The sequence below is a fragment of the Scyliorhinus canicula genome, chromosome 6, assembly GCF_902713615.1.
Source record: "Scyliorhinus canicula chromosome 6, sScyCan1.1, whole genome shotgun sequence".
Lineage (NCBI taxonomy): Eukaryota > Metazoa > Chordata > Chondrichthyes > Carcharhiniformes > Scyliorhinidae > Scyliorhinus > Scyliorhinus canicula.
The window spans coordinates 14,268,709-14,290,073 of NC_052151.1; the positions used below are offsets into that span (position 1 = coordinate 14,268,709).

The following is a 21,365-nucleotide window of genomic DNA, read 5'->3' on the forward strand; positions in this document are numbered from 1 at the left end:
CGGGGGTTGTGTGCTAAAGGGGATTTCTTGGTTTTCCTGGGACCAGGTAAGGGGGAAGGAGACCCGGGCGGGGGCCTCCATGCTGGCTGGTTTAAGCTGGCCAGTGAACGGGTGTGAGGTGGGGGGAGGGGCTGCGGCCATCAGAGCCTGGCAGAACAGGTTTCGGTGAGTCTAGCCGGGGTGGAAAGCTGGGGGGAAGGAACCGAGGTTGGGGGGAGAATTTTACAAGAGGAAGTGGAGGGGAGGAGTCTGGGAGAGGGGGTGGGGTGTCATTGACGGTACTCTTTCGGGGATTGGATGGCATTGAGTATTAGCGGGGGGAGTTGGGGGGTGGACTGTATATGTCAACGGTGACCATAGGCGATTCCTAATTCCCTTTTCCCTTTTTTTCCCACCTTGGGAGGGTTTGTTTTATTTGATGTTTATATTGTCAGGTGGGTCGTTGTTTTTTTTGGGGGGGGGGGGAGTGGTTGGATGGGGATCTGTTGTGTTGTGCTTCTTCATGTAGCATAAGCTGCTTCCTTGATGTGTACTCTGACACATCTCTGACTTGGAGATAGGTTTAACACATTTATTGAACAGTTAACAATTCTCCAACCTGGGTTTGACTCTCTTGCTAATCTAACTATAGTAACTCAGTCTAACTAACCAGTCTGCTCTAATCCATGTGGTGGGTGTGATGCTTCCTGATCTGCCCCTGTCTCTCTGAGTGTCGCCTATGGAAAGAGACTGAGCATGTGCGCCCTGTCCTTTTATATGGGTAGCCCCCTTGTGGTAGTGTCACCTCTGGGTGTATCTTGACTGCCCATTGGTTGTGTCCTATCTTATGGACCTATTGGTTGAATATCTGTGTGTCATGGTGCTCCCTCTAGTGTTTATTTAGTGTATTTGCATTAACCCCTTGTGTATTTACAGTGATGCATATCACCACAGGATGGTTGTTGTTGATGGGGGATTGACATTGTATTCGTTACCATTTACTGTTTGCTGGTGGGGTGTAAATTCTGAAGAAAATGTGAAAATGGAGAATAAAAATATTTATAAAAAATAGCAGTGGAAATAAGTGCTCGACAGAGTTGTTTGAGTGGGGATTGGGGGATTAACTCCCAGCAACAGTGAAGGAACAGCAATATCACCCCTAGTCAGCATGCAGGGTGATGGGGCAAACCGTGGAGAGTGGTATTCCCAGGACATCACTTCTGTCTGGCTTCCTGGTACTGAGGGTTAAAGAAGCCTGTCCAGAGGTTTCCACAGGGCCTTCCCATGGTACACTCTGCAGGGACTGCACGAGGGGTGGAGGGACTGGATATTGAGATCTCTGGTGAAAGCACGAACAAGCAGACTGCTTTGTCCAGGATGTCTAAGCACTGAGGCGTAATTTCTTTAAGAATGGAAGCGAGGGGAAGTCTGTAGTTGGAGGGGTTTCTGAAAGACAGTGGCCGCGATTCTCTGCTCTGGAGCCTAAGTGCTCCCGCTATTGGAGAATGGCTACTGGTCTCCACTGGCACTGGGAGTGGGGCCCAGCTGAGTCTCTCTCTCTCCTTAACCATGAAAATCTATACACGGTGGAGAGATCACCATTTTGGCCCAATCCTGAGGTGTGGCAGCAGCCCCCCCATAATGCTAATCCTGCCCGCCACGTGCTGACAAGGAGGGCATCCTGCCCCCCACCACAGGAATAACAGGTCACCCCCCCGCCAGCCCCCACAACAATATACACATGAGGGTGACCCAAACACCCCCCCCCCCCCCAACCCGCCCCATCAGAGACCCCTGCCTTAAAGGCTGAAATCTAATCCAGGCAGTAGAGTGAAACATCACTGCACTTTCACTTACTCTTCCCTAACATCTGCTCCCTACAAAAAACAAAAGTCTTTAAAGCAGCAGCTGTTACAAGTGCCAGAAGCTTCCTCGAAAGCCGTACACTTCAAAGGACTTCAAATCTCTTGACAACAGTTGAAATGCAAATCTTCCATTCAATTTCATACAGCAATTTCACTAGACAGTGATTTCGCAGTTTTATTGGCCCAGACACAACTGCTTGACGGATTGTTCATTGATCTTTCCCTTCATGCTTGAATGCATCTCCATTATCCTGCTTTGATGTTTATAAACACTCTTCCTATGATTGACTGGTTCTCACCACATCAAAAACTTAACAATGAGATAAATGTTATCTGTATTAACAATGGTGGTTATGTGGCAAATATTGGTCAGGACATTAGAACATACAGTGCAGAAGGAAGCCATTCAGCCCATCGTATCTGGACCGACCCACTTCAGCCCTCACTTCCACCCTATCCCCGTAACCCAATAACCCCTCCTAACCTTTTTGGTCACTAAGTGCAATTTAGCATGGCCAATCCACCTAACCTGCACATCTTTGGACTGTGGGAGGAAACCGGAGCACCCGGAGGAAACCCATGCAGACACGGGGAGAACATGCAGACTCCGCACAGACAGTGACCCAAGCCGGAATCGAACCTGGGACCCTGGCGCTGTGAAGCCACAGTGCTAACCACTGTGCTATCATGCTGCCCCTATTAGGACTGCGGTAGTTCAAGGAGAGGGCTGGTTTAGCTCAGTGGGCTAGACAGCTGGTTTGTGATGCAGAGCAAGGCCAGCAGCTCGGGTTCAATTCCTGTACCAGATGAGGTTATTCATGGGCTGAATGGCTTCCTTCTGCACTGTATGTTCTATGTTCTCAACCTTGCCCCTCGCCTGAGGTGTGGTGACCCTCAGGTTAAATCCCCACCAGTCAGCCCTCCCCTTCAAAGGGAAAAGCAACCTGTGGTCACCTGGGACTATGGTGTCTTAACCCTTTAGTTCAAGGAGAAGGTCCACCATCTTCTCCGGTGTTCCTCGCCCACACAGCCTGGAGCTCAACAACACTAAAGGTCAAAGTTTAGCTTGTCTGATCACCTTGTGAAGGATAACGGCTAAGAACACAATGACTTGGAGAGAGATCTGAGAGGATGCTGCTGCAGTACCCAGAGCCACACCGTCCGCTGCAAGAGGGAATAAAACAGGTTAGTAACGATGCCATCTTACAGAGGATATTCCCTTTCATGCATGGAGGTGACATTGCAGTCCTGGTTTGACCACTATCTGTAATACTGCTTTCAATCTGGGCACACTACCTGAGGAACAATGTATGGGCCTTGCATAGGATGCAGCACATTCACCAGAGTGCGACATACCTGAAAGATTGTGAGAGCAGGGCGGATAAACATAGTTTGTGTTTACTCACATTTAGAAAGTGGAGGGTTGATTGAATTGAGGTGTTTAAGATGGTCTGAGAGAGAGGTTAGAGAGGTATCCAAAACAAGGACCATAATCATTAAAGGAGAAGATCTGTACAGGGATGATATCAGGAAGCAGGTCTTCACTCACAGGGTAGTTGAAATGTGGACCTCTCTCTCACATAAAGCCATTCAGATTGAGTCAGTGAAAAATATCAAGAGATGAGAGGGTTGAGATTGACCTAACTGAGGGACAGAACAGGCTCGAGAGGCTCAATGGCCTATTTCTGTTCCGAGGTGATTGCATTTATTACTCAAACCCAGTTACAGTGAGAAGGTGGCGGCCAACCTTCAACTGCTTGGAAAACTCGGAAAGGGCAAGTTCCCAACATGGAGAGGGAGATTCAGCCACACACAGTGTAACTGGGCCTGTACCCAACATAGAGAGGGAGATTCAGCCACACACAGTGTAACTGGGCCTGTACCCAACATAGAGAGGGAGATTCAGCCACACACAGTGTAACTGGGCCTGTACCCAACATAGGAGAGGGAGATTCAGCCACACACAGTGGAACTGGGCCTGTACCCAACATAGAGAGGGAGATTCAGCCACACACAGTGTAACTGGGCCTGTACCCAACATGGAGAGGGAGATTCAGCCACACACAGTGTAACTGGGCCTGTACCCAACATAGAGAGGGAGATTCAGCCACACACAGTGTAACTGGGCCTGTACCCATCATGGAGAGGGAGATTCAGCCACACACAGTGTAACTGGGCCTGTACCCAACATGGAGAGGGAGATTCAGCCACACAGAGTGTAACTGGGCCTGTACCCAATCATAGAGAGGGAGATTCAGCCACACACAGTGTAACTGGGCCTGTACCCAACATAGAGAGGGAGATTCAGCCACACACAGTGGAACTGGGCCTGTACCCAACATAGAGAGGGAGATTCAGCCACACACAGTGTAACTGGGCCTGTACCCAACATAGAGAGGGAGATTCAGCCACACACAGTGTAACTGGGCCTGTACCCAACATAGAGAGGGAGATTCAGCCACACACAGTGTAACTGGGCCTGTACCCAACATAGAGAGGGAGATTCAGCCACACACAGTGTAACTGGGCCTGTACCCAACATAGAGAGGGAGATTCAGCCACACAGAGTGGAACTGGGCCTGTACCCAACATAGAGAGGGAGATTCAGCCACACACAGTGTAACTGGGCCTGTACCCATCATGGAGAGGGAGATTCAGCCACACACAGTGTAACTGGGCCTGTACCCATCATAGAGAGGGAGATTCAGCCACACACAGTGTAACTGGGCCTGTACCCATCATAGAGAGGGAGATTCAGCCACACACAGTGTAACTGGGCCTGTACCCAACATAGAGAGGGAGATTCAGCCACACACAGTGTAACTGGGCCTGTACCCAATCATAGAGAGGGAGATTCAGCCACACACAGTGTAACTGGGCCTGTACCCAACATGGAGAGGGAGATTCAGCCACACACAGTGTAACTGGGCCTGTACCCAACATAGAGAGGGAGATTCAGCCACACACAGTGGAACTGGGCCTGTACCCATCATGGAGAGGGAGATTCAGCCACACACAGTGTAACTGGGCCTGTACCCAACATAGAGAGGGAGATTCAGCCACACACAGTGGAACTGGGCCTGTACCCAACATAGAGAGGGAGATTCAGCCACACACAGTGTAACTGGGCCTGTACCCAACATAGAGAGGGAGATTCAGCCACACACAGTGTAACTGGGCCTGTACCCAACATAGAGAGGGAGATTCAGCCACACAGAGTGGAACTGGGCCTGTACCCAACATAGAGAGGGAGATTCAGCCACACACAGTGTAACTGGGCCTGTACCCATCATGGAGAGGGAGATTCAGCCACACACAGTGTAACTGGGCCTGTACCCATCATGGAGAGGGAGATTCAGCCACACACAGTGTAACTGGGCCTGTACCCATCATAGAGAGGGAGATTCAGCCACACACAGTGTAACTGGGCCTGTACCCAACATGGAGAGGGAGATTCAGCCACACACAGTGTAACTGGGCCTGTACCCATCATGGAGAGGGAGATTCAGCCACACACAGTGGAACTGGGCCTGTACCCATCATGGAGAGGGAGATTCAGCCACACACAGTGGAACTGGGCCTGTACCCATCATGGAGAGGGAGATTCAGCCACACACAGTGTAACTGGGCCTGTACCCAATCATGGAGAGGGAGATTCAGCCACACACAGTGTAACTGGGCCTGTACCCAACATAGAGAGGGAGATTCAGCCACACACAGTGGGAACTGGGCCTGTACCCAACATAGAGAGGGAGATTCAGCCACACACAGTGGAACTGGGCCTGTACCCAACATGGAGAGGGAGATTCAGCCACACACAGTGTAACTGGGCCTGTACCCAACATGGAGAGGGAGATTCAGCCACACAGAGTGTAACTGGGCCTGTACCCAACATAGAGAGGGAGATTCAGCCACACACAGTGGAACTGGGCCTGTACCCAACATAGAGAGGGAGATTCAGCCACACACAGTGTAACTGGGCCTGTACCCAACATGGAGAGGGAGATTCAGCCACACACAGTGTAACTGGGCCTGTACCCAACATAGAGAGGGAGATTCAGCCACACACAGTGTAACTGGGCCTGTACCCAACATAGAGAGGGAGATTCAGCCACACACAGTGTAACTGGGCCTGTACCCATCATGGAGAGGGAGATTCAGCCACACACAGTGGAACTGGGCCTGTACCCATCATAGAGAGGGAGATTCAGCCACACAGAGTGTAACTGGGCCTGTACCCAACATAGAGAGGGAGATTCAGCCACACACAGTGTAACTGGGCCTGTACCCATCATGGAGAGGGAGATTCAGCCACACACAGTGTAACTGGGCCTGTACCCAACATAGAGAGGGAGATTCAGCCACACACAGTGGAACTGGGCCTGTACCCAACATAGAGAGGGAGATTCAGCCACACACAGTGTAACTGGGCCTGTACCCATCATGGAGAGGGAGATTCAGCCACACACAGTGTAACTGGGCCTGTACCCAACATAGAGAGGGAGATTCAGCCACACACAGTGTAACTGGGCCTGTACCCAACATAGAGAGGGAGATTCAGCCACACACAGTGTAACTGGGCCTGTACCCAACATAGAGAGGGAGATTCAGCCACACAGTGGAACTGGGCCTGTACCCAACATAGAGAGGGAGATTCAGCCACACACAGTGTAACTGGGCCTGTACCCAACATGGAGAGGGAGATTCAGCCACACACAGTGGAACTGGGCCTGTACCCAACATGGAGAGGGAGATTCAGCCACACACAGTGTAACTGGGCCTGTACCCATCATGGAGAGGGAGATTCAGCCACACACAGTGTAACTGGGCCTGTACCCAACATGGAGAGGGAGATTCAGCCACACACAGTGTAACTGGGCCTGTACCCAACATAGAGAGGGAGATTCAGCCACACAGAGTGTAACTGGGCCTGTACCCAACATAGAGAGGGAGATTCAGCCACACACAGTGGAACTGGGCCTGTACCCATCATGGAGAGGGAGATTCAGCCACACACAGTGTAACTGGGCCTGTACCCAACATAGAGAGGGAGATTCAGCCACACACAGTGTAACTGGGCCTGGTGTCGGCCAGTGTGGTTGGGGAGATGACAGGTTCCGCAGATAGAAAGTCCAACTGCTCCTCCCCCACACCGAGCTCCCCCTCCCCACACCGAGCTCCCCCTCCCCACACCAAGCTCCCCCTCCCCACACCGAGCTCCCCCTCCCCACACCGAGCTCCCCCTCCCCACACCGAGCTCCCCCTCCCCACACCGAGCTCCCCCTCTCCACACCGAGCTCCCCCTCCCCACACCGAGCTCCCCCTCCCCAGACCGAGCCCCCCCTCCCCACACCGAGCCCCCTCCCCACACCGAGCACCCCCTCCCCACACCGAGCTCTCCCTCCCCACACCGGCTCCCACTCCCCCACATTACCCGAGCTCCCCTCCCCACACCGGCTCCCACTCCCCACACCGAGCTCCCCCTCCCCACACCGAGCTCCCCCTCCCCACACCGAGCTCCCCCTCCCCACCGAGCTCCCCCTCCCCACACCAGCTCCCCTCCCCACACCCCCCTCCCCACACCGAACTCCCCCTCCCCACACCCGAGCTCCCCCTCCCCACACCGAGCTCCCCCTCCCCACACCGAGCTCTCCCTCCCCACTGAGCTCCCCCTCCCCACACCGAGCCCCTCCTCCCCACACCGCTCCCCCTCCCCACACCGAGCCCCCACTCCCCACACCGAACTCCCCCTCCCCACACCGAGCCCCCCCTCCCCACACCGAGCCCCCCCTCCCCACACCGAGCCCCCCCTCCCCACACCGAACTCCCCTCCCCACACCGAGCTCCCCCTCCCCACACCGACTCCCCCTCCCCACCCGAACTCCTCCTCCCTCCCCACACCGAACTCCCCCTCCCCACACCGAACTCCCCCTCCCCACACCGAACTCCTCCTCCCCACACGCCCCCTCCCCTCCTCCCCACCGAGCTCCCCTCCCCACACCGAGCTCCCCCTCCCCACACCGAGCTCCCCCTCCCCACACCGAGCTCCCCTCCCCACACCGAGCTCCCCTTCCCCACACCGAACTCCCCCTCCCCACACCGAGCCCCCCCTCCCCACACCGAGCCCCCCCCCCCCCCACGAGCCCCCCCCCCCCACACCGAACTCCCCCCTCCCCACACCGAGCTCCCCCTCCCCACACCGAGCCCCTCCTCCCCACACCGCTCCCCCTCCCAACACCGAGCCCCCCCCCTCCCCACACCGAGTGCTGGCTCCCCACACCGAGCTCCCCCTCCCCACACCGAACTCCCCCCCCTCCCCCACACCGAACTCCTCCTCCCCACACCGCCCCCTCCCCCACACCGATCTCCCCCTCCCCACACCGAACTCCTCCTCCCCACACCGAACTCCCCCTCCCCACACCGAACTCCCCCTCCCCACACCGAACTCCTCCCTACACCACACCGAGCACCTCCTCCCCAACCCCGAGCTCCCCCTCCCCACACCGAGCTCCCCCTCCCCACACCGAGCTCCCCCTCCTCACACCGGAGCTCCCCCTCCCCACCCGAGCTCCCTTCCCCAACAACAGCCCCCCCTCCCCCAACCGAGGCTCCCACTCCCCCACACGAGCTCCCCCTCCCCACACCGAGACACCTCCCCTTACACCGCGCTCCCCTCCCCACACCGAGCTTACCCCCCCAACACCAGCCCCCCCTCCCCACACCGAGCTCCCCACTCCCCACACGAGACACCATCACACACCGAGCTCCCCCCCTCCCCACGCACGAGCTCCCCTCCCACAGCGAGCTCCCCCTCCCCACACCGAGCTCCCCTCCCCACACGAGCTCCCCCTCCCCCACACTGAGCTCCCCCCTCCCCTCACCGAGCCCTCCCTCCCCACACCGAGCCCCTCCTCCCCACACCGAGTCCCCCTCCCCACACCGAGCTCCCCCTTCCCACACCGAGCCCTCCCTCCCCACACCGAGCTCCCCCTCCCCACACCCTCTCCCCAAACTAAGTGCCCCCTCCCCACACCGCTCCCCCTCCCCACATCGAGCTCCCCCTCCCCCCACCGAGCCCCCCTCCCCATACCGCTCCCCCTCCTCACACCCCCTCCCCATACCGAGTTCCCCCTCCCCACACCGCTCCCCCTCCCCACACCGCTCCCCTCCCCACGAGCTCCCCCTCCCCCCACCGAGCCCCCCTCCCCATACCGCTCCCCCTCCCCACACCCCCTCCCCACACCGAGCTCCCCCTCCCCACACCGCTCCCCCTCCGCACAAGCCTCCCCTCCCCACATCGAGCTCCCCCTCCCCCACCGAGCCCCCTCCCCATACCGCTGCCCCTCCTCACACCCCCTCCCCACACCGAGCTCCCCCTCCCCACATCGAGCTCCCCCTCCCCCCACCGAGCCCCCCTCCCCATACCGCTCCCCCCTCCCCCTCCCCACACCGAGCTCCCCCTCCCCACACCGAGCCCCCCCTCCCCACACCGAGCTCCCCCTCCCCACACCGAGCCCCCCTCCCCACACCGAGCTCCCCCTCCCCACACCGAGCTCCCCCTCCCCACCGAGCTCCCCCTCCCCACACCGAGCTCCCCCTCCCCACACCGAGCCCCTCCTCCCCACACCGAGCTCCCCCTCCCCACGCCGAGCTCCCCCTCCCCACGCCGAGCTCCCCTTCCCCAAACCGAGCTCCCCCTCCCCACACCGAGCTCCCCCTCCCCACACCGAGCTCCCCCTTCCCCATACCGAGCTCCCCCTCCCCACACCGAGCTCCCCCTCCCCACACCGAACTCCCCCTCCCCACACCGAGCTCGACCTCCCCAGACCGAGCTCCCCCTCCCCACACCGAGCCCCCCCTCCACACACCGAGCTCCCCTTCCCCACACCCCCTCCCCACACCGAGCCCCTCCTCCCCACACCGAGCTCCCCCTCCCCACACCGAGCTCCCCCTCCCCACACCGAGCTCCCCCTCCCCACACCGAGCTCCCCCTCCCCACACCAAGACCCCCTCCGCACACTGAGTGCTGGCTCCCCACACCGAACTCCCTCTCCCCACACCGAGCCCCTCCTCCCCACACCGGGTGCCGGCTCCCCACACCGAACTCCCCCTCCCCACACCGAACTCCCCCTCCCCACACCGAGACCCCCTCCCCACACCGAACTCCCCCTCCCCACACCGAGCTCCCCCTCCCCACACCGAGCTCCCCCTCTCCACACCGAGACCCCCTCCCCACACTGAGCTCCCCCTCCCCACACCGAGCTCCCCCTCCCCACACCGAACTCCCCCTCCCCACACCGAGCTCCCCCTCCCCAGACCGAGCTCCCCCTCCCCACACCGAGCCCCTCCTCCCCACACCGAGCTCCCCTCCCCACACCAAGACCCCCTCCCCACACCGAGACCCCCTTCCCACACAGAGCTCCCCTCCCCACACCGAGCTCCCCCTCCCCACACCGAGCTCCCCCTCCCCACACCGAGCTCCCCCTCCCCACACCGAGCTCCCTCTCCCCACACCGAGCTCCCCCTCCCCACACCGAGCTCCCCTTCCCCACACCGACTCCCCTTCCCCACACCGACCTCCCCCTCCCCACACCGGGCTCCCCCTCCCCACACCGAGGTCCCCCTCCCCACACCGAGCTCCCCGCCCCACACCCCCTCCCCACACCGAGCACCTCCACCCCACACCCCCTCCCCACACCGAGCCCCCCCTCCCCACACCGAGCTCCCCCTCCCCACACCGAGCTCCCCCCCCCACACCGAGCTTCCCCTCCCCACACCGAGCTCCCCATCCCCACACCGAGCACCCCCACCCCACACCGAGCTCCCCTCCCCACACCGAGCCCTCCCTCCCACACCGAGCTCCCCTCCCCACACCCCCTCCCCACACCGAGCTCCCCCTCCCCACACCGAGCTCCCCCTCCCCACGCCGAGCTCCCCTTCCCCACACCGAGCTCCCCCTCCCCACACCGAGCTCCCCTCCCCACACCCCCTCCCCACACCGAGCTCCCCCTCCCCACACCGAGCCCTCCCTCCCCACACCGAGCTCCCCTCCCCAGACCGAGCTCCCCCTCCCCACACCGAGCTCCCCTTTCCCACACTGAGCCCCCCTCCCCACACCGAGTTCCCCCTCCCCACACCGAGCTCCCCTCCCGACGCCGAGCTCCCCCTCCCCACGCCGAGCTCCCCTTCCCCACTCCGAGCTCCCCCTCCCCACACCGAGATCCCCTTCCCCACACCGAGCTCCCCTTCCCCACACCGAGCCCCCCCTCCCCACACCGAGCTCTCCCTCCCCACACCGAGCTCCCCCTCCCCACACCGAGCTCCCCTCCCCACACCGAGCTCCCCTTCCCCAAACCGAGCCCCCCCTCCCCACACCGAGCCCCCCCTCCCCACACCGAGCTCCCCTTCCCCACACCGAGCTCCCCTTCCCCACACCGAGCCCCCCCTCCCCACACCGAGCCCCCCCCTCCCTACACCGAGCTCCCCCTCCCCACACCGAGCTCCCCCTCCCCACACCGAGCTCCCCCTCCCCACGCCGAGCTCGCCCTCCCCACACCTCCTCCCCACACCGAGCTCCCCCTCCCCACACTGAGCTCACCCTCCCCACACCGAGCTCCCCCTCCACACGCCGAGCTCCCCCTCCCCACACCGAGCTCCCCCTCCCCATTCCACTCCCCCTCCTCACACCCCCTCCCCACACCGAGCTCCCCCTCCTCACATCGAGCTCCCCCTCCCCCCACCGAGCCCCCCTCCCCATACCGCTCCCCCTCCCCACACCCCCTCCCCACACCGAGCTCCCCCTCCCCCCACCGAGCTCCCCCTGCCCTAAAAATTTTACTCCAAACATGACAGAAGATCCTTCACCATCTGAAACATATTCTGCTTTAAGTTAATCCCCAAACTCGATCGGCCATTATCTGAACCCATGGCCTATTGAGTGGGAGGAATCAGGATCAATACCTGCAGCATGAATAACTAGGCCGAGTGTAGCAGTAATGCTGGACCCAGCACCTGGGCCTGTCCTTGGTTCTGTAATGGAAACATTAAGCCTGATGTTAATAATGCATAAATATATATCTCACCACGTAATGACCTATTTTCAGTCCTATAATTTGGAGTATAACTATTATTAGTACCTTGGGTGATTTTAGTAATGACTTCATTAAGATCAGTTATCTCCAGCTTTAATATGACAGAGTAGATGGGAAGGGCCTGTTTACTTTGGCAGAGGAGTCCGTCACTAGGGGCATTGATTTAAAGTGACTGTAACTCGCTGCTGAAAGGCAGGAGAGGCAGGAACCCTCAACCCATTCTAAAGGGGTCTGGATCGACACAATTCCATAACCTCGGACCAAATGCTGGGAAAATGGGATGAGGCCTGGTGACCTGTTTCTCAGCCGGAGCAGACACGGTGGGTCGAGTGGCCTCTTCCTGTGCCTTAAACATAGAATTTACAGTGCAGAAGGAGGCCATTCGGCCCATCGAGTCTGCACCAGCTCCTGGAAAGAGCATCCTACCCGAGGTCAACACCTCCCCCTATCCCCATAACTCAGTAACCCCACCCAACACTAAGGGCAATTTTGGACACTAAGGGCAATTTAGCATGGCCAATCCACCTAACCTGCACATCTTTGGACTGTGGGAGGAAACCGGAGCACCCGGAGGAAACCGACGCACACACGGGGAGGACGTGCAGACTCCGCACAGACAGTGACCCAGGCCGGAATCGAACCTGGGACCCTGGAGCTGTGAAGCCATTGTGCTATCCACAATGCTACCGTGCTGCCCTTCGATGATTCCTCGAGAAGCCGGCATGGTTGTCAGAGCTCAGAAGTTTAAGAGGAGAATTAATGAAGGTGCTCAAAATGATGTAAAGTTTTGATACGCACAGCAAATAAGGAAAAACAGATTCCATTGCCAGGAGGATTGGTAACTAGCGGATGTAATGATATGTATATAGTCAGGTTAATGAAGGGATTAATAATAACATCTCTGTGTAAATCAAACACTAGAGGCCGTTACTACTGCTCTGTATTTAAGACAGCCTCAGAGAATTCTGGGAATAGCCTAAGGAGAAGCATTGGTGAAAACACAAGAAGCTTAGAGTCGATAGAGATAGCACGAGGTTAGATCATAGTGTAGTTAGTGACTAGATATAATATTGAGCACTGCAAGGCAGATTCAATATCATTTAATTATCTGTAGCTCAGTAGAGTGTTCGAACTTCATTTAATTAGTCGTGTAATAATAAATTAGTTTTGTTTCAATCTTTTGATTGGTATATTGTCAACTACATTGGGTCATTCTGGAAGAAAGGACAAAGAATACAACACATTGCCAATCTTGGTCATATAACATGCGACCAGAAGTGGAAACAAAGCAGAGGACACAGCTGCAAGATAATTGACAAAAGAGCCAGAGGGACGACGAGAATTATTTTGACACTTTTTGGAGGTAGAGTTTGTTAACATGAGTTGTTGGGATCTGGAATGTACTGCCTGAAAGCAAGTGGGCCCACAGGGAAAGAGCGAGGGGTGGGGTGAGGTAAACTGCTCGAGCAGAGAGCTGACACCGACCTGATGGGCCGAATGGACTCCTTCTATACTGTAACAATTCTATTATTCTGTTATACACAGCAAGTTCTTATGATCTGGTAGGCACTGTCTGAAAGAGTGGTGGAAGCAGATTCGGCAATAACTTTCCAAAGGGAATTTGACAAATACATGAACGTGAAGATATGCCAGTGATAACGAAAGGGAAGTGGATCTGAATCCAGAGCCTTTTCCATGATCCAGTACAGGCTCAAAGTGCTGAACGGTTTCCTCCGAGCTATAAGGTTCCATTATTCCATATTGGGATAGCCATCCTTCCCAATATTATTCCCTTGTTTTGTCCCACTAGAGATTGGGTGCTGCTCTGCAGGAAGTGCCTCGTCCTTTAGAAGAGACTGTAATCGAAGTGGATGTGAAAGAATCCATGGAACTATTTCATAGAACAGGAGGCGAGTTATCGCTGGTGTCCAATATTCTTCCCTCAATCAACAATACAAAAACAAAGAGTATCTGATCATGGTCACATTACTGACTGTGGCAGTTTGCTTCTCTGTGTTTCCTTCATTACAACAGGGACAACACCTCAAAATACTTCACTGGCCAGAAATAGGTTGTGGAAACTTTATGGTTGTGATTCAGCAGCTCTGTCACGACCGCCGGGGATCTGGGTGTAATGAGCGATACAGGCTCCGCGTGAATCCTCACGAATCACCCAACTCGCTCCGCCTGGTGCAACTCGCTGGGCGGGATCCAGGTCCGAGCTCCCAGTGCCTGGGAGACTGAGCCAGGATGACCTTTAATACTGGTCCACACAAACTGGACCAGTCGTGACGGCACCTGGGTGGGTCTCCCCAGGCCATTGCAGACCCGGGATGGTCGGGGACAGGGCAGGGTGGCACCATGGCATTGCCGGGGTGGTTGGGTGCCTGGGAGGGGGGGGGGGCAGTGGCTTTGCCACAATGCCAGACTGGCTATGCCAGGGTGCCTAGATGGCAGGTTGGCACTACCAGGGGTCATGCCTGGGGAGGGGTGGGGCTTTGCCAGGTAGAGGGGGGGGGGGGTTCCAGGGGCCCTCCCCAATGTTGGGCGAGTGAGGGGGGGTCCAACAAAGTGGGGGGGGGGGGGGGGGGGAGGAGTTCAGGGCTGCGGACAAAACAGTGCCCCGATCTGCGAGAATGCGAGAAGCAAGCTGAAGTTAAAACGCCGTCCAACGGACATTAACTTGAGTTCGCTGAATCGCGCCCTATATAAACACAAGAATCTTGATTTTATTTTACTGCAAAACACGAAGTTGCCCCAAACTCTTTGGACAGCAATGGACAACATGGGCGAGTGAGGGGCTGCATGAGTGACCCTTCTTCATCTCCGTATGGACAACATGGGCGAGTGAGGGGCTGCATGAGTGACCCTTCTTCATCTCCGTATGGACAACATGGGCGAGTGAGGGGGCTGCATTACTGACCCTTCCTCATCTCCGTATGGGCAACATGGGCTAGTGAGGGGCTGCATTACTGACCCTTCTTCATCTCCGTATAGGCAACATGGGCGAGTGAGGGGCTGCATTACTGACCCTTCTTCATCTCCGTATGGGCAACATGGGCGAGTGAGGGGCTGCATGAGTGACCCTTCTTCATCTCCGTATGGGCAACATGGGCGAGTGAGGGGGCTGCATGAGTGACCCTTCTTCATCTCCGTATGGGCAACATGGGCGAGTGAGGGGGCTGCATGAGTGACCCTTCTTCATCTCCGTATGGGCAACATGGGCGAGTGAGGGAACATGATTGACCCTTCTTCATCTCCGTATGGGCAACGTGGGCGAGTGAGGGGCTGCATTACTGACCCTTCTTCATCTCCGTATGGTCAACATGGGCGAGTGAGGGGCTGCATTACTGACCCTTCTTCATCTCCGTATGGGCAATGTGGGCGAGTGAGGGGGCATGAGTGACCCTTCTTCATCTCCGCATGGGCAACGTGGGCGAGTGAGGGGGCATGAGTGACCCTTCTTCATCTCCGTATGGACAACATGGGCGAGTGAGGGGCTGAATGAGTGACCCTTCTTCATCTCCGTATGGGCAACATGGGCGAGTGAGGGGCTGCATTACTGACCCTTCTTCATCTCCGTATGGGCAACATGGGCGAGTGAGGGGCTGCATGAGTGACCCTTCTTCATCTCCGTATGGGCAACATGGGCGAGTGAGGGGGCTGCATGAGTGACCCTTCTTCATCTCCGTATGGGCAACATGGGCGAGTGAGGGGCTGCATGAGTGACCCTTCTTCATCTCCGTATGGACAACATGGTCGAGTGAGGGGCTGCATGAGTGACCCTTCTTCATCTCCATATGGACAACATGGGCGAGTGAGGGGGCATGAGTGACCCTTCTTCATCTCCGTATGAGCAACATGGGCGAGTGAGGGGCTGCATGAGTGACCCTTCTTCATCTCCGTATGGGCAACATGGGCGAGTGAGGGGCTGCATTACTGACCCTTCTTCATCTCCGTATGGGCAACATGGGCGAGTGAGGGGCTGCATTACTGACCCTTCTTCATCTCCATATGGGCAATGTGGGCGAGTGAGGGGGCATGAGTGACCCTTCTTCATCTCCGCATGGGCAACGTGGGCGAGTGAGGGGCTGAATGAGTGACCCTTCTTCATCTCCGTATGGACAACATGGGCGAGTGAGGGGGCATGAGTGACCCTTCTTCATCTCCGTATGGACAACATGGGCGAGTGAGGGGCTGAATGAGTGACCCTTCTTCATCTCCGTATGGACAACATGGGCGAGTGAGGGGGCATGAGTGACCCTTCTTCATCTCCGTATGGACAACATGGGCGAGTGAGGGGCTGCATGAGTGACCCTTCTTCATCTCCGTATGGGCAACGTGGGCGAGTGAGGGGCTGCATGAGTGACCCTTCTTCATCTCCGTATGGGCAACATGGGCGAGTGAGGGGGCATGAGTGACCCTTCTTCATCTCCGTATGGGCAACATGGGCGAGTGAGGGGGCATGAGTGACCCTTCTTCATCTCCGTATGGTCAACATGGGCGAGTGAGGGGGCATGAGTGACCCTTCTTCATCTCCGTATGGGCAACATGGGCGAGTGAGGGGGCATGAGTGACCCTTCTTTATCTCCGTCTCAGGCTTGTTCACGGACCATGACCCCCATCAGTAAGATTAAATATATTTAATACATGCCCAATATTTCATAACAAGTTATAGAAAATAATCATTTATCATTTATACATTAATAAATCGGTCACCAACTTTAATCAACTTCAAACGATAAAAACAAAACAATTATTTACACTTTGGACAGAGAAGGCGTTGTAGGCTCTGAGAGTCAGTGTTGTGTACAATCAGCACACACCTCACCTCACTGCCTTTGCTTCCTGTGGGGAACACTTCAGTCAAACCCGTAGGAAATAGACTACATGGGGCGCGATTCAACCGGGAAAAAGAGAATCTATGTCCGGTTCTGGGCTGCAGCACCCAGAAACACTCCGCTGTCGGGTCTCGGAGAGTTTCTCTCTGACGAGGCCGCTCTTAGAGAGCGAGATCTACCGGCCGCGCTGTGTCCGAAAAGCAACGCGGCGGCAAGATGCCGGGGGATCCCTCTACCAGCATCAACCTGGCTCTCCACACCTCACCAAAACTAACACCATCCAATGGGCAAGATGCCGGGACATCCCTCTACCAGCATCAACCTGGCTCGCCACGCCTCACCAAAACTAACACCATCCAATGGGCGAGATGCCGGGAGATCCCTCTACCAGCATCAACCTGGCTCGCCACGCCTCACCAAAACTAACACCATCCAATGGGCGAGATGCCGGGAGATCCCTCTACCAGCATCAACCTGGCTCGCCACGCCTCACCAAAACTAACACCATCCAATGGGCGAGATGCCGGGAGATCCCTCTACCAGCATCAACCTGGCTCGCCACGCCTCACCAAAACTAACACCATCCAATGGGCGAGATGCCGGGAGATCCCTCTACCAGCATCAACCTGGCTCGCCACGCCTCACCAAAACTAACACCATCCAATGGGCGAGATGCCGGGAGATCCCTCTACCAGCATCAACCTGGCTCGCCACGCCTCACCAAAACTAACACCATCCAATGGGCGAGATGCCGGGAGATCCCTCTACCAGCATCAACCTGGCTCGCCACGCCTCACCAAAACTAACACCATCCAATGGGCGAGATGTCACAGTGCGAATCCCGCTGATTGTGGGCGGGATCAATTTATGGCAAATCTACATATTAGAGTGAGACAGCTAGTCTCACTCTGATATACAATGCCGAGGTCTAACCAAGGCGTGGGATCTAACCCCCTTGAAGACCTCGGGCGAGCGCTGTTCACTCCAAAACGGGGACGAGACAGAACGACACTCGTGGGGATCAGAGGCCCCCCTGGTGCTTACCCTCTGGGAAGTGGGGTACCCTGGAACTGCTGGTGCCACCTTGGCACTTCCAGCCAGGCACAGGGACCATATGACACTGCCAGTGTGCCAGGCTGGCACTGCCAAGCTGGCATTTTATTGTGTGATGGGGACCGAGCCTGGGGGTGCCATGTGGGGAGTGGGCTGAGGACCCCTTTATTGGTGATTTGCCACTTGCGGAGGGGGGAGGGGTTTGGGGTGGTAACAGGCGGGTTGCGTGATCGGGATGCCATTTAACAGTTCCACTCGTCGGAACACCTCAGTGCAGAAAACATGACTAAGTGCGGCGTCAGTGCCAAGGTGCCCAGGTGCCACCTGCCCTGTCCCTGACCACACGGGAATCTATAATGGCCTGGGAGGTACCCCCCCTCTCCCCCGGGTGCCATTATGACTAGTCCATATTTGTGTGGGGCAGTATTAACTAGCGCCCCAGCGAGGTCTCCCAGACCCGGCCAGCGACTCTCATACGTGGGCAAATCCGGGGAATGTATATTTGAATCAGCCTAATGTTTTATTTAAATATGCTGATCTGGGTCACGCCCAGTGAGGGCGAGATTCATGTCATGACGTCTCACGAGACTGCGTTAAATCTCGCGAGACGTTTCGAGCATTGCGAATTTGATGAGAGATCTCTCGCGAGGTTCAATGGCTTGGTCCCAATACCAAGTTGGGCCATGGGCATAAGTAAGGGGAATGTGGCAACTCTGCGTGTGAGAAACGGTCAACAAAATGTCTTGTGGGCCACACTCAGACGCCCCTGGGCCGCAGGGTGTCCTCCACTGATTTGACCCCCACAAACTCTTTTAACTTCTGACCAGAATGCAATGTGGGCCTTGTCAAAAACCTTTCTCAATTCCAAATGCCCTACCTCCATCGACCCTCCTTGTTCTCATTAACAAATTCATGATGGCCTTGATTAACCCGTGACTTTCTTCATGAAAACTTATCCTGCCCATCAGAATTTTTTCCAATCGTTTGTCCCACACCCAGGTTAGGTTGTCAGGCCTGTAATTACTCTGTCTATCCCTTCCTCCCTTTTTAAGCAATGAGATAATAATCTTTATTAGTCTCACAGGTAGGCTTACATTAACACTGCAATGAAGTTACTGTGAAAAGCCCCTAGTCGCCACATTCCGGCACCTGTTCGGGTCACAGAGGGAGAATTCAGAATGTCCAATTCACCTAACAAGCCCGTCTTTGCCGACCTGTGGGAGGAAACCGGAGCACCCGGAGGAAACCCACTCTGACACGGGGAGAACGTGCAGACTCCGCACAGACAGTGACCCAAGCCGGGAATCGAACCTGGGACCCTGGAGCTGTGAAGCTACAGTGCTAACCACTGTGCTACCGTGTTGCCCTCATTATGGAGTCTGATGGCTTCTTTTGTCTGTTCTGCTGCAAAGTTCATCACTTGTGTCTGGATGTTTGTCACATATTCATAGCATGCTCTTATTCTTTTGTGTAAATGCTGAGTGAGTAATCACAAAGTCCATACAGCGATAACGAGTTTACTGGAGTGCTCTGGCAGGTGGCCAGTATCGATTCCAGCCAGGGCCTCTTGTGTCAGTTTGTCTTGTCAGCTGGTTTCCAGTTCCACAAGCCAACCCACCCAATCCTGGTATTAGTTGAGTAAACCTCCCCTTAAAATGCTAACACACTTACGTCTTTCCTTAGGTGGTGTCAGATTTGATGACTGAGCATGAGACACCTCAGCTAATTATCCACTCCATTATTTTACTGCATCTGGTCAGATGTTTGCTGAGTGACTAATTCAATGGGCAGCACAGTAGTTAGAACTGTAGCTTCACAGCTCCAGGGTCCTGAGTCACATTTTGTTCAGTAAGAGGATTGTGAATAAAATTGCGTTAAACTGTGAACCTGTTTTCTCCACTTGTTCATCGCGCAAATAAGGGCATCGAGGTAAAACCTTTGAGTCAGTAAACTGGTCAAAAGTACCTGAGAATTTACAGGTACATCAGTCTTCGGAGGAACGTTTGGAGAGGTTAGGTATATAATCTACCAGGGTTTAGAAGAGTAAGGTTGAAATCTTTAAGGTCCTGAGGGGTACTGATGGGGTCAATGTGGAGAGGATCTTTCCTCTTATTAGAGAATCTAGATCTTGGGGTCACTGTTTAGAAATAACGGTCGTTCATTGAAGACGAAGATGAAGAGAACGTTTTCTCTCAGAATCGGAGTCTTTGGAATTCTCTTCAATAGGCAGTGGAAGCAGAATCTTGGAATATTTTTTAGAGCAGAGCAAGATAGATTCTTGATTAACAACGAGGTGAAAGGTTATCGAGAAGGAATGTGGAGTTGAATCAGATCAGCCATGATCTTATTGAGTGTCGGAATAGGCTCGAGGGGCCGAGTGGCCTATTCCTGCTCCTAATTTGTTTGTTTGCACCGTTGAGTATTTGAAGGGCCCTCTCAGTGCTCAGCCAGTGAGAGGAATAAGTGAGGTGGATGTCTGTCTGCTGGTCGTCAATAGCAACACCTCAGAATTGACGCAGCTCTAAGTTACCTCGTTCTCCACCACCGGACATCTCTGCAATTCATTAAATCACACCCGCTGTCCGAATCTCTGTCCCGACCTCTTTCCGGATCGGACTGGAGAGGCTGGACGGGCGTGTGTGTGTGTGTGTGGTGGGGGGCAGCAAGTGTTAGTCATCGTTTCGTGGGTTGCACTCTCACCTTTCAGTTTGAAGGTTGTGGGTTCAATTTTCACTTTAGAGACCTGGGACTGCAGCCACAGGGAGTGCTCCATTGTCAGAGCTGCTGTCTTTGGGATGGGAGGTTGATCTGGGGCCTGTCTGCCCTTTCCAGTCAGTGATAAAGATCCCAAGAGCAGGGCGTTTTCCATAATATCCTGGTCAACATTTACCCCTCAATCATTTGTGCTAAAAATAGATGATCTGATCACATCAGCATGGATACAGCAAAGATTACGGGACCTAAATATATCCTGGCCTAAAGACGTATGCTCCAGAACAGTGTCCCCTAGCCAAGCTGTTCCAGTACAGCTACAACACAGGCATCTACCCAGCAATGTGTGTGGAGTGTGTGTGTGGAGTTTGCACTTTCTCCCCGTGTCTGCGTGGGTTTCCTCCGAGTCGATGGGAATCAGGGGGAAATCTCTCCGCTGGTTGGAGTCATACCTGGTGCAAAAGGAAGATGGTGGTTGGAGGTCAATCATCTCAGCTCCAGGACATCACTGCAGGTGTTCCTCAGGCAGCGTCCCAGGCCCCAACCATCTTCATCAATAATTTTGCTGTTTCATCAGTGACCTCCCTTCCGTCATGAGGGAAGAAGTGAAGATATTCGCAGATGGCTGCACAATGTTCAGCACCACCTCATCATCAATGTTCGCCATATTTATTCTGCCTATTTTTTCCCCCTTCAGACCCCTCACCATTTTGAAAACCTCTATCAAATCTCCTCTCAACCTTCTCTTCTCTCAGGAGAACTTCCAAAGCAGCAGGTTTTCTCCACCTTTTCAAAGGCAATTAGGGACTGGCATCTAATGCTGG

General features: G+C 55.6%; 1 protein-coding gene across 1 annotated transcript in view; it reads right to left on the minus strand.

Moving 5' to 3' along the window:
* Positions 1 to 2,898: 2,898 nt before the first annotated feature.
* Positions 2,899 to 21,365, minus strand: part of LOC119966928 (zinc transporter ZIP9-like) — a 29,708-nt gene continuing 11,241 nt past the window's right edge. The window contains exons 4-5 of the mRNA XM_038798886.1: positions 11,805 to 11,873; positions 2,899 to 3,008 (exon numbers count right to left, since the gene is read on the minus strand). Coding sequence (XP_038654814.1) covers positions 2,899 to 3,008; positions 11,805 to 11,873 — 179 coding nt within the window. The remainder of the gene's footprint in view (positions 3,009 to 11,804; positions 11,874 to 21,365) is intronic.